Source organism: Euprymna scolopes, chromosome 7 (genome assembly GCF_053919585.1).
Source record: "Euprymna scolopes isolate OS-2025 chromosome 7, ASM5391958v1, whole genome shotgun sequence".
Taxonomy (NCBI): domain Eukaryota; kingdom Metazoa; phylum Mollusca; class Cephalopoda; order Sepiida; family Sepiolidae; genus Euprymna; species Euprymna scolopes.
The window spans coordinates 120600132-120614408 of record NC_136488.1 but is presented as its reverse complement, the minus strand read 5'-3'; the positions used below and the strand labels follow the sequence as shown (position 1 = coordinate 120614408).

General features: G+C 37.4%; 1 protein-coding gene across 1 annotated transcript in view; it reads left to right on the top strand.

Annotated features, from left to right (window-relative positions):
- LOC145279915 (sarcoplasmic calcium-binding proteins I, III, and IV-like) overlaps positions 1 to 14277 on the top strand; it is a 219756-nt gene that overhangs the window by 204312 nt on the left and 1167 nt on the right. Inside the window, exons 5-6 of the mRNA XM_080131472.1 lie at positions 1973 to 2105; positions 12774 to 12871. Of these exons, the coding sequence (XP_079987598.1) occupies positions 1973 to 2105; positions 12774 to 12871 (231 nt within the window). The remainder of the gene's footprint in view (positions 1 to 1972; positions 2106 to 12773; positions 12872 to 14277) is intronic.

Below are 14277 nucleotides of genomic sequence, written 5' to 3'. Positions count from 1 at the left end.
TATATAATAATGATAATAATAATGATAATAGTAATTATTATTATTATTATTATTATTATTATTATTATTATTATTTAATAATTATGATTATTACTTTATTTTCTAAGAATTTTCTCGCAAGTCATTATAAGTGATTGACAATAACCAATAATAAATCTGAGCGACAACATGTTTCCTCAGATTAACATCATTTTCCATCTCTTTATTTATCCATTTCCTATCTGTTTTATTATCGCAACAGGTATTAAGCATCTATTTATCATGAGTAACGCTCGCTCGTCGGCTCTTGACTTTGAGTGACAGTAAACCTCGTAAAATGCAAGTAAACTCATCATCATCATCATCATCATCATCATCATCATCATCATCATCATTATCATCATCATCATAATCATAATCATCATTGTCATAATCATCATCATTATTATTTTTATTATTATTATTAAAATTACTACCAATGAGATCAAAATTATTGAACCAATATATATATATATATATATATATATATATATATATATATATATATATATATATATATACACATAATATATATATAAGTTAAAATACACTTTGAAATGAGTTAAAAACATATTTAATCTGAAAAGGAAACACTAGATAAATGGATAGTGCTTAATCCGCGGAGTTGCGAAGAAATACTCTCCTTCTACTCAGAGGGTAGGAATTAGCAAAATGCAGGATCGGATTTTGCATGCAGAAGTATTTGATGAAACAACAAGTAAGTCAAAGATCTTACTTGAAAACAAAATAAGTTAAGCAGAGGGAATATGGTAAAGAAAAAGGTGATTACACGTGAATAGATAGTCTGGTGGAAGATAAAAAATCCAGTGACAGTGAAATCGAAATGTAAAACTTCAAGAAAGTTAAAAGAATTTCACTTTGTACAAGTAAAATCCAAAGACATCCCGTAATTGGAAGAAGATGGTCCATAATAATCCAAAGGCAGAAATCCATGGAATAATTCACAAACATGTGTACAAGGAAAATAATATTATTAATAAAAGAAAAATAAGATGTGCTTTTCACTCTACTTCCGAGACATAACTATAAATAAAAAAGATCTAGAAAGAAAAAGGAGAGAGAAAAAAATGATAAAGTAAAATATAAAATAAAGGGAAACAAAAGTCAAAACGACCCAGACAGGAAATGTTAAAGGTGCGTAAATATATATAGGGCAAAATAATATAGGTCAACTGAAGTGTACAGGTTATCACTTTAAAAAATGTCAGCAAGAGTTATTAAACGACACTAAAAGGAAAATAAAAAATAAAAAAATAAAAAAGGAAAATAAAAATAAATAAATAAATGTATAATGAATAAATAAAAAATAAAGAATATATAAAAAATAAAAAAATAAAATATTATAAAAAATAAAATATAAAATATAATATATAATATAAAATAAAATAAGAAAAGAATAAAGATAAAAAATAAAAATTATTTCAGGGGCGAAGATGGCCGGTATCTGCAATTTCAGGAAAAAAAGTAAGTAAATTCATATAGTAAAATTTAGTAAATATATTATAATAATTTATTGTTATATATATATATAAATATATATATATATAAATATATATATATATATATATATATATATATATATATATATACAATGCCCCACAGTATTAGAAATAAATTCCTTATATATCATATATCAACATGCTGTTAAAATATATCACAAATATACTTTCACGGGGGATTATTGGACATCAGTTGTTCATCTTTTTTTTAATTTGAGGCGTTGATTCGAACCGAGAACTTCCTCAGAGTATTCCTGTGCGTGTGTATGCTGACGGGATTGGTCTCACGTGTTCACTTGAAATTTTATTCATTCCAATTATATTTGAGCTGTGTATTGAATGCTTTATTATTTTTTTTTTTTGGCAAACCGTGCATGATAGAAGCAATGCAATTAACTAACGTTGTGGTGCCTCTGTTCTTTTTGTTATTCCAGGATGAGCAGGTGACAAAAGAAGAATGGCTGAAGATGTGGGCCGAATGCGTCAAGAGCGTCGAGAAGGGAGAAAGCTTGCCCGAATGGCTGACAAAATACATGAACTTCATGTTCGATGTTAACGATACATCAGGTAAGTCGACCATGTTGTTGAGAAATAATTGCCATCTGTTCCCTATCTTGATGCACCAAAAGTCTTGCGTAACAATGAGGTATTTCAAGATGGTAAGTTATGAAAATATATATGCCAATTAAGCTACACAGAATATTCCGCGTTTCATTCTCGTGAGAATTCGTCAGGCTTAACTTACTACCTAGCTCTACCTATCACTGTTGAAGTAAATACTGAAAATCTATGCATAAAATTATATCTTCGTATATTAATTTGCGTGTTATTATTATTATTATTATTATTATTATTATTATTATTATTATTATTATTACTATCCCATGTATCATTATTGGCCCATATGGAGCTTTCACACAAGCCAACAAACGATCTGATTGGAGACCTGTGATGTTCTCTGGAAGCCGAGTGATAACAAGTCTCCCCAGACGTCCAGCTCTCCCCTCCTCCTTCGATAGCATTTGCAAATAAATTTGCATCATAGCAACAGCCTCTTACAATTGATTTATCTGTACGCTCAAAATGCAGCCATTTGCACAATTCCCAATGCATTGCCTCCCCACTTGGTCATGCCTGTTTTTGTTTTCCTTTTGGGCCAGTTTGCTGTATTCACTTACTATATGGTTTCGTCTTTTTGTCCACAGAGTCTTCATTTGCTGTCTTCTTGTGTTTTATCGATCCTTGCTTTGATATGGTTGGTTCTTATCGAGTTATCTGGTGCTGCAGTTATTAGAGATTCAGTTGTCCTTTTCGCATCCATGTCCAGGTGTTATCGTTATTCTCATCTTTTGTCATTCTTATGAATCTTCCATTTTTCTGTTCTCGTTTTGTCTTTTGTCTCTCTGGTTTCTGGTTTGTTGGTTTTCTCCGTGTCTATCCTTTCAGTGCTTTGCATTATGTATTTTTCTAGTTCTTTTTTTTTTCCTTCACACACTCTTCTATACAGATCAGTCCTCTCTCGCCGTCTTTCCTTTTCACGTAGAGTATGACAATACCGTCCTTTGGGTGTAGTGCATTATGCATAGTCATCAGTTTCCTGGTTTTCTGGTCGAGCTGTCTCAGTTTTTCTTTTGTCCATCCTATAAACGGTCCAGAGTATGTCACTAGTAACACTGCCCATGTAATTATACCTTTTATTAGGTTTCTACTATATAATTTGGTTTCCAGGAGTTTTCTTGTTCTCCTGAGGTATTCCTTTCCAATTTTCTCTTTCATTTCTGTTGCTTTGATGGTGTCCGCCTCCAGAATTCCCAAGTATTTATAGTCGTGGTGTTCTCCTAGTGCCCTCATTTCTGTTTGGTTTGGTAGTTTTATGCTTCTATCGTTTCCAGTTTTTCCTTTTTTATAACTAGTAGTACGTACTTTTCCATTCCAAATTCCATTTGGATATCTTGGCTGAAGATCCTTGTAGTGTTAATTAGTGTCTCTAGCTACTTTTCGGTCCTTGCAAAAAGTTTCAGATCGTCCATGTACATCAGATGGTTCATTTTTTCCTCTGTATTGGGGAACTTGTATCCGGCTTGGCACTTTCTCAGAATACTATTCAAGGGCATCATGGCTATGATGAACAGTAATGGTGATAATGAGTCTCCTTGGAAAATGTCTATTTGTACGTTAACTTCGGTTATTATTATTATTATTATTATTATTATTATTATTATTATTGTTATTATTATTATTATTATTATTATTATTATTATTATTCCATTCCATTCATAATTTATATGTGTGTATATGTTTGTGTGTGTATGTGTTTGTGTCTGTGTGCGTGTATTCCGCCACTTTAAGAAACATGTTTTTAATAGTAAAGCACTGTTGCTGAATGAAACGTCGGTCATTTAGTCTACGTGCGATATCGTTACCTCAAGTCGGTCGATCACCGTAGATCGACATTTAATAAAGTCTTTAATAATAGCCTTTATAAATGTTTGAATTCACTTGACTATCGTTGCGGTTGATATTGGCGCTGCGGTTATGTTTCCTGCAAATGGACACAGAGGCGGCTTCGTTTCGGGGTTCAAATCATCACTAACAATCGTAACTTCCTGTACTTATGATTCTGGAAGGGTCAAAAATTAGTGTCTGTGGGTATTAATATGATTATATATGTATATATATATATATATATATATATATATATATATATATATATATATCAACATGGGTGTTCAGCGGTGCCCGGCGGTGCCCGGCGATGCCCGGGTGTTTGGAGGTGTGTGTTGAGCAAAGACAAAAGTGGTAGTAGGAAGGCAGGCTCGAACTCGTGCCGCGAAGGAGAAAAATAACGGGGGAAAACGTGACGTCTTTGCTGTTACGACTACCACCAAACCGGAAGTGACATAGGTTTAAATTAAGGCAGGAAAATCGAAAAGAGGGTATGACTTTCTAAAATATCGGCGAAAAAAGCGACCCTCCCTGTAGAAAAGTGTCCAGTTTAGGTGAAGAAATTCATTTTTTAGCCAAATTTTCGGTATTTGTCGTCTGAAAGGTTGGCGCTTCAGAACGATACTAATTATGTGAAAATCTGTCGCCTCTGTCGCAAGTTTAAGGCAGACATACAAACATACATACATACATTTATATATTGGTAGCTCAAATTTTCGACCCAAACCGATTGGAAGCTTGCCCTATCTCTGAATAACCTTTATTTAAAATTTCACATGTTTAGACTAACAATTGTCTGAGTAATTTGGTAGAGACCGGGTCCAACAGAAACATTCATGAGTTCGCCACTTGAGAAGGTCGGGGGTAATATCGACCGTACCGTTATGAAAATAACACTCAAGATAAATTCCAAATAATACGAGGAGTAATGGAACTAGGCTGGTACTAATGATGTTATTAACCAGTGAATAGGGCACAAGTAAAATACATCATCGTGTCACTGAGTATAACTATTTTTATTGTTAAGAAAGATTACTTTATTCGCGGAAAAATAAGACTTTTACGTCTAAATAGACATTGCACTTCACCTTTAGAAGAGTCTATAAGTAACGTGAAACTTATCTGAAACAATAATTGTGCTATCACAAACCGTATTTCTTTTTAGATGATACTGAAAATAATGCCAAAATAAACAGACAAAAGTACGCATTATTTCTATGGTTAGATTATTTCTAATATCTCATTATTTAACTGAAAGGAAAATATATCAACCGATGCCATTCCTTATTATCAAAATGATGTAGGTAAACAGAAAATGAATAAAGATATAATTTACTTCTTATCCTTAAACTATTACCTTTTTCGATATATATCGGAAAATTAATTATAGAAGCATACATAGAATCACATGTGACGCAATGAAAACTCGAAATAGTCGTGAGTCTGCTGTACACTTCAATTTCGTCCAACATTTCCTGATTCAGACAAGAAATATGTGTACACCAAACCTCGCTGTCAGTAATCTTTGCCGGACATCAACATTACAAACCGAAGCATAATTAACCTGATCTGTCAAGCTCCAAGAAGATAGCACCCAAAAACTATTGATTAACTGTCACTACTTTGCTAAACTTGTCTGGACATGGATCGCATAAGGAAATGTTAACTGTTGTTACGTTTCAAATAGAAAGAAGGAAAAATGACTGAACATGCAATGAAGACAGGGTGGTATTAGCTTTATATAACAATAAAATTCTTGCTCATACATAGATAAACATATGGCATATTTTGTTTGGATGTCCGAAACCTTATAGGTTCCAAATGTACTCAACAGCATTTTGATAAATTTGGCGGAATTATCCTTGAAATCGTGACTCTGCCAAAGAAGAGGCGATGTTCACACTAATAAAAGCCTGATTTCTTTTAACATTGGGTATAAATACGGTGATGTTTAAACTTGCGGAAAAAATGTTCCTAATTAATATGTTCAACATATAGGTATCCGTTGCAAACAGATACTGTCCATAGAAAACGCTACACACATGAGACGTGGAATTTCTCATTACGAATCGACGGAGGCTTCTTTTCTAGGACAATTGCTCTTGACATACCAGACACCTTTGATAGTGTATTGCATAAAGGTCTACTTCACAAGATTTCCCGCTACGGTATAGCTGTAAGTATCTTTTCAATTATTAAATCGTTTCTCTCTGATAAGTTCATAAGTGTCGTGGTTGATGGGTAGAAATCAGAAGCTTACAGTATTAATGCTGGCCTCACTCAAGGGTCACACGTGGGCCTAACTCTTTTCCTGATCTACATCAATGATCATCCAAATAACATCCTATAGTCATTTAGATATTTATGCTGACGACACTACCATTTATGGCAACACATCAAAGGCCGTAAATGAATGTTCTTTCTGATTCTCTCTCCTCTGATCTTGAACATGTTGTACAATGGGAAAAGAGGTGGCTGGTTACTTTTAATGCATCTAAACCCAAGTTTCTGTCTTTACGTCATGAAAAGCTAAAACTCTGTAGCATCATATTTGTATAGATACTCCCTCAGACATTTGGAATGATGGATTTTAAATGTCTGAGGGAGTGGCACTCGTCTGACAAGACGTTGCAATCATCATGTATATGTGTATGTCTGCCTAAAACAAAACATCATGTATATGTGTATGTCTGCCTAAGACAAAGGCGACAGATTTTCAGGAGATCGGTATCACTTTCAAGCTCGACGTCTCGGACGACAAATATTCAAAATCTGGCTACAACCATTAATTTCTTCGCCCTTTACTATGCAATTTTATACAAGGACGGGTCCGTCTTTTTGCGAGCCATTTTTGCAAGTCATCGTATTGGTTAGATTGACTTTGCCTAATTGTAACGTTTCGAACTTCCAGTCGCGTCATGGAATAACCGTGAAAAATTTCTTTCACTTTCTTTTTCGACTTCGCGTCACGGGTTTGAGCCTACCTACTACCATTTTTTTTGTTTGTCTGTGCTGAACACATACCTCCAAACACCTGAGCAAAGCCTGCCATCCAGGCTACTCATAAATATATTGTGAATAATATTTTTGGCAATGTACCATTACATAAGTAATCAAACGCAGCTGATATAATTGATCAGTGTTTACTCACATACGGTTCATCATCTTTTGATTAGCAATCAATTCTTTTTCATGGGCATTTATACTCGAGTACTGGAGAAAATATGTGTGAGTTGGTTGGCTGATCGAAATGAAACGGCAATTGATCGCGTAATGTCTGTAGATACAAACGTTAAGAAATTTTACAGCCTTTGAAGTTTGCTTATTTAAGTACAGACACGAATTCAATCGCTACAGAAATGACAAATATGACACCGATGTCAGATAGTCTTGCCCGTGTCGATTGCATGCAGAAGCTTTCTATAAAGATGTATCAGTAACGCTAATGTATTTATATAACATACAATTGAAATAGTACTTTTACATGCGTCTACGAATCTTTATATAAAGCACCGCCCCTCTATTTGTCTGTCACGCTTTCATGCGAATTATAAATTTCGTTGGCATGTCAAATATATAAGACTTCCTACTTTCGTTGGCATGTCAAATATATAAGACTTCCTATGTTAATGTTTCAATTTCATCTTTATTAAAGCAGATTTTTTTGTACATGATTATTTTATTCAAATTATTTTATTTACTTATTAAAGGATGTGTAATTGAGTTATTTATTAAAGAATGTGTAATTGATTTACTTATTAAAGAATGTGTAATTGATTTATCTGTTAAAGAGTGTGTAATCAACCAGTCGGACAGAGTACAGTTAAGATTTCTAATCAGCTAGTTCCCAACTTTGTGGAGCCAAACTTAAACCCCGTCGCAATGTTGCGTTTCTGTGTTGCATTGAATTCCATAAAATATGTCCTAACAAACTTAAACTACCTGCACCCTCTTTACGAAAATACCACTAATATGCTCAACCATTAACCAAATCACACTCATTAACCGTAGAAATCAATGAGTGCCGGACAATAGTTCTCCATAATTGCTTTTATAATTAGAGTTTATAATTACCCCTGTGCTTCTTGTTTACGCGACCACTAACAAGCAGAAATTTAAATATAATGTTAACAAACGTTTCGCTACACAACTCCCGACTTATAATGCCGCCTTTAATTGATATATATATATATATATATATATATATATATGTGTGTGTGTGTGTGTGTGTGTGTGTGTGTGTGGCATCCGTCAGTCGAAACGACTATGGATCAGCGCCGTATTAAGATGTTGCCTATATGCATCCTTTTGTGTGACTGTAGAGACCAATTCTTGATTTGCATAGTCTGCCACAGCCTTGACATACGAAGGTTGTTATGCAATTTGCCGCTTCGTCCGGCTGTTTCGCCTATACACTCGCTCTTCTCCTAGCTCTCTTTGCAGCGTTTTCAACATGGAGGGTCCTCTCGCTGATGATAATCTCCTGGCGTATCATTTTCCTCCAGGCAGTTCTGTCAGCTGCAGAGGCTTCCCATGTATTCCTGTCCACCGAGAAAGCCTTCATGTCACGCTTGCAGACATCCCTGTAGCGAAGATGGGGTCGTCCCCTCTTTCTTGAGCCTGAGGCAAGCTCGCCATAGAGAAGGTCTTTAGGGATGCGCCCATCATCCATCCTGCACACATGGCCCAGCCAGCGAAGACGTCGCTCACGCAGTAGGGAGTAAATGGATGGGATGCCCGCTCTCTGCAGAACATCAGTATTACTCACTCTGTCCTGCCATGTGATACCAAGTATCCTACGTATACATATCATATGGAAGACCCGCAGTTTCCTCTCTTGCGTTGAGTATGTAGTCCAGGATTCACTCCCATACAGTAGAACACTGAGGATGCACGCTCTGTAGACGGTCATCTTGGTGGAAGTGGTAAGGTGCCTGTTTTCTCAGACTCTTTTAGTTAGTTTAGAGAGATTGTGGATGCCTTTCCAATCGTTTTGTTTAGCTCCACGTCCAATGAGAGGGTGTCTGAAGCAGTGCAGCCTAGATATTGAAACTGGCGTACGACCTCTAGTGGTGTGCTTTGGATTGTGATGCTGGGTGGGGAGGCGGTTGCTTGTCCCATGACTTGCGTTTTCTTCTGGCTGATGGTGAGACCGAACAGGCTGCAAGCATTAGCAAACCTATCCATCAGTCTTTGAAGACCATCTTCCTGATGCGATGCTATAGCTGCATCATCGGCAAACAGCATGTCTCTTATCCGAACTGTCCTGGTCTTTGTCCTGGAGCGGAGTCTGGCGATGTTGAAGAGACCACCATCTGACCTGGAGTGCAAGCAGATACCATCCGTTGTGTTCTTGAAAGCATGCCTCAGAAGTAGGGAGAAGAAGATGCCGAAGAGTGTTGGGGCCAACACACAACCCTATTTGACACCACTCCTCACTCCGAACTCAGCAGACATGCCACCGTTAAATTGCACAATGCTCCTCATGCCATCATGAAATGATCTTATGATGCTGAGGAGTTTTTGTGGGCATCCGATCAGTGGGAGAATTTTGAATAGTCCATCTCTGCTCACGAGATCGAATGCCTTGGTCAGGTCTATGAAGGCAACATACAGAGGCTGGTTTTGCTCTCTGCACTTCTCTTGCAGTTGGCGTAGGGAGAAGATCATATCGATTGTTGATCTCTCTGAACGAAAGCCGCATTGAGATTCTGGGTAGATTCGGTCGGCAAGAACGTGTAGTCGCAGTAATACTATACGTGCGAATAGCTTGCCAACGAAACTCAACAGTGAGATACCGCGGTAGTTGTTGCAGTTACCGCGGTCCCCTTTGTGTTTGTAGAGAGTGATGATATTTGCGTCTCTCATGCCCTGAGGCACTGAGCCTTCTCTCCAACACTGTATCAGAAGACTATGGAGGGGCTCAAGCAGGCTAGCCTTTCCACTTTTTAAGACCTCTGCTGGAATATAGTCCTTTCCTGAGGCTTTTCCTGATGGCAGTCTGTCTATTGCCCAGGATAGTTCTTCTATGGAAGGCTCCTCATCGAACTCATGCATCAGCGGTAGACGATCAATGGCATCCAGGGTGGACTGATGTACCATGTTTTCCCTGGAGTAAAGCTCGGAGTAGTGTTCAACCCATCTGTCTAGCTGTTTAACTTTGTATAGTATGGGTTCACCCGATTTAGACTTCAGTGAAGCAGTTTTGTTAATTATGGGTCCTGTAGCTCTCCTGATCCCGTTATACATATTTTTTATATTTCCTGTATCAGCTGCATGCTGGATAGACTTGGAGAGCTCCATCCAGTAGTTGTTTGCAGCTTCTCTTACAGCCTTTTGAACTGCCCTTTTGGAAAGCCTCAGTGCAGCCAGCGATGTAGGAGATGGGTTGGCCTTGTAGGAGAGCAAGGACAAACGCTTTGCCTCAATCAGAGGGTTGAGGGTAGCAGAGTTGGCATCATACCAGTCATTGCGTTTGCTACCTGTCCTCCTCCCAAAGACTTATAGAGCTGTAGAGTGGATGGCATTTTTCAGTGTTTCCCACTGTTCAGATGCAGTACGGGTGTTATCTCCTTTGAAGGTGGAGGTTAACATCTCGTTGAATTTCGCATTGCGATCTGAGTATGTGGTCTTGCTAACATCAATACGGGCAACACCCTCGTGTTTAGTGTGGTAGAAATCTTTGGGTTGAAGTTTGACTCTACTGCATATTAGGGAATGATCTGTATCACAATCAGCACTGTGGTAGGCTCTAGACATCAGAAAATGTTTGAGGTACCTTCGTCTAGTAATGATTAGATCGAGCTGGTGCCAACGCCCTGATCTGGGATGTCTCCAGGACATTCTGTGATGCGGTCTGGCAGCAAAGAATGTGTTGGTAATGAAGAGGTCATGGTAGGCACAGAGTTCTAGAAGGCGCTGGCCGTTACCATTGCATTTGCCCACTCCAAAGTTACCAAGGCAACTCGGCCATGCATCGTTGTCGCCACCCACACGTACATTAAAGTCCCCAAGTATAATCAGGTCTTCATTTTGTGGAAATGCCTTGATGGTGCTATCCAGCTGTGTGTAGAAGTGCTCCTTGATGTCGTCAGGCGCTGCGAGTGTTGGGGCGTACACACATAATAGATTAATTGCTCCATCTGTGGTCTTCAGTTGGAGTGAGATTAGTCGCTCAGTAGCTGAATCAGAGAGTTGTACCTTCTGAAGCAGTGAATTTCTGACTGCGAAACCAACACCGTGTTCCCGGACCTCCTCTTCCTGTTTTCCTTGCCATAAGAAGGTATAGTCCGATTCCTTTAGGCATCCGGTGTCAGCTAAGCGTGTTTCTTGGAGTGCAGCGATGTCTACTTTGAGTCTCGATAGCTCGTTGTTGATGATGGCAGTTTTTCGAATATCGGAGATGTTGCGTATGTCGGTAGATAGGCCAATCGTCATAGTACGAACATTCCAGCACCCTAGCCTGAGTGTTGGGTTCTTTGTGTTTCTTTTGGTTTTGTTTGGTGCAATGGTTACTGGCCACTTGTTGGAATCATCCTATACCCTACGCACCCAGTAGGGTAGGTGGCCAGTGGCGGGATAGCACCTTACTGACTGAGGGCTGCTCAGCTTTGTGGCGGGCGGTAGCTGTCCAATGAAATTAAATTACTTCTCCCACCGTTAGGACCGACCCCTGGCGCCCAGCTGTACGCCAATTGACCTGTAGGCTTATAACCGGTAACTGTCGCTCCCCTGTTTAGTCCTATACAGATGCATAGCTGAAGTTTTCTCTCAAGGGCGTTGGCCTGGGCAGATCTGTGGAGAGACTGGGTTGCCCAATCGTCAGAATCCCCCTCTCGCTGGTGTTGCCCAGAGGAATGGAAGTACCAGTACGTCCGGCACCAGGTTGACTGCAGTAGCTACCAGAGAAAGGCTGAGTACAGCACTTGGCTGCCTGTGGGGCTACACTCCAGATTTTCTGTTAGGGTTTACTCCCTTAGCCTTTATCGAACCAACGAATAACCACAAGGCAGTGGTACTATTTACCCATAGCTGGGGGCCTGTTCATGGGCATCAGGGCTTGTCCATACAACGATGGGCCTGGCATGCCGCATTTCTGGGGGCAGACCACCTCCGAGTCTCCTGTAGTTCTGCTTGAGTCCGCAAGGTACTCAATTTACATGTGTCGCCACGGGGAGGCACTACATGGAGCTTTCCTATGGAGAGGCTATGTACTGGCAGGGGAGACTTACGCACTCTGCTTCCTTTTTGCCTAGGCTAGCCAGCGGTAGGGACTGGAAGAGGAAGGTGACAAGCACACAGTACCCCACACTTGACGCATCAATAGGCCATTTGACACATTATATATATATATATATATATATATATATATATATATATATATATATATATATAGTAAGTTATAAAATGTATATGGCGATTAAGCTACACTGAATATTCCGCGTTTCATCCACTCTAGGATTCTTCAGGCTTATGCGCATAAGCCTGATGAATCCTAGAGTGGATGAAACGCGGAATATTCAGTGTAGCTTAATCGCCATATACATTTTATAACTTACTTACTAGCTCTACCTACGTATTAAGCACTTTTGAAGTAAATACTAAAAGTTTACGCATAAATCTATACTTTCGTATATTAATTTTATTCGAGTAAATTAAGTAGTTATATATATATATATATATATATATATATATATATATATATATATATGTATGTATATATATATGCATTTTACTGAGTATCATCCTAATTTAATACATTATAATTGCAAATATTTTTATCTCTTTCAGGTGACAACATTATCGATAAACATGAGTACAGTACTGTCTATATGTCATACGGCATTTCGAAGGAAGACTGTAACGTTGCGTTTGACACCCTCTCTGAGGTAATTATGAACTTGAACTCTCGTTGCTCCACATAGTAAACCAATACTCGGAGTTAAAGCTATTTTTTTAATGGAACTAGTATGTTTACTTAAGATATTATACTCCTACAAAACTACACTTTGCGTATGCAAATGTTAAATTTCGAAATAAATCACAGGTAAAACATGTCTGCATGTGAAGCATCATGCCAATGATGTTTGTATAAAAAGGAAGATTGCAGCTATATTTGTTACTGAACAAATTTTTATAAACATCGGGGCACTTTATATAAACATTGGAGTGTCATTTGATTAAAATATAAGAAACAACAGCAGTACAATTATATATAGGAAGTGGCTTCAATAAGTTTTGTTTATAGTAAATACAGGAACTTTAGTACCTTTCGAAGTAATCTCCACCAGCTGCAATACACTTGTTTATTACTCATTTTCAGGGAGGGATTAAAAATCACTGGTTCTCTAGCCAATAATTTACGAAATAAAAAAAAAAAACGGTAAATTAGTCCAATAAGATTTGTCAAACATTGGTAATCTTGAGGAACTTTTTTTCTGTTAAACGATTTCTTCCTAATGTCTTTTACGTCTAATGTCTTGACATTTTCGATCTTTTACTTTTAACTTATCTATGTTTAATTAAACAAAACGTCACTATTCTCTATCACGTAGTGCTGGATAAAACACTGTTCTTCATGAGTCAAAAAATAGATTTACACACACACGGACGTAATATATATGTATAACTTTTATAAGTAAAATTATATCAACATCAGAAAAAAAAATACTCAAATTAGTCAACGTTACAACCATATTACTCGGTTCATTGGAGCCACAACGTTAAATTAAAATGATTGGATGGATACTAAGTAAATGAATAAAATTAAAAGACATAACATGTATAAAAATAATTTAAACATGAACAAAGGCTTAGCAAAAACGACTTCCAACAGTTAAAACGCTGGTAGCTTTTTCTCCTTCCAATATATTCGTAAGACATGAGTTTTCACCCAACTTTCTATATTTAGTAAATCACCCACATGGCGCGTTTAAGTTATTGGCTCAATAAAAAAAAATAGAAAGAGAAGGAAGGGTGCTAAATTCCCCTATGATAATACGATATTTTATATACTGTGGTTGTCACCCCAACAAATCATCCTTCACTCAGTCTATTCTTATATATATATATATATATATATATATATATATATATATATATATATATATATATATATATATATATACTAGCATGGGTGCCCGGCGGTTGCACGGATGTTTGAGCAAAACAAAAAAAAAGAAAAAAACGGTCAATTTTTTTTATTTGACTCCTATTATGACCCCTTAAAATTTATTGCTTTGGACTCAACCCTAGTTAGATCCATGTCAAAGGAACCTATATCTAAAATTTCAAG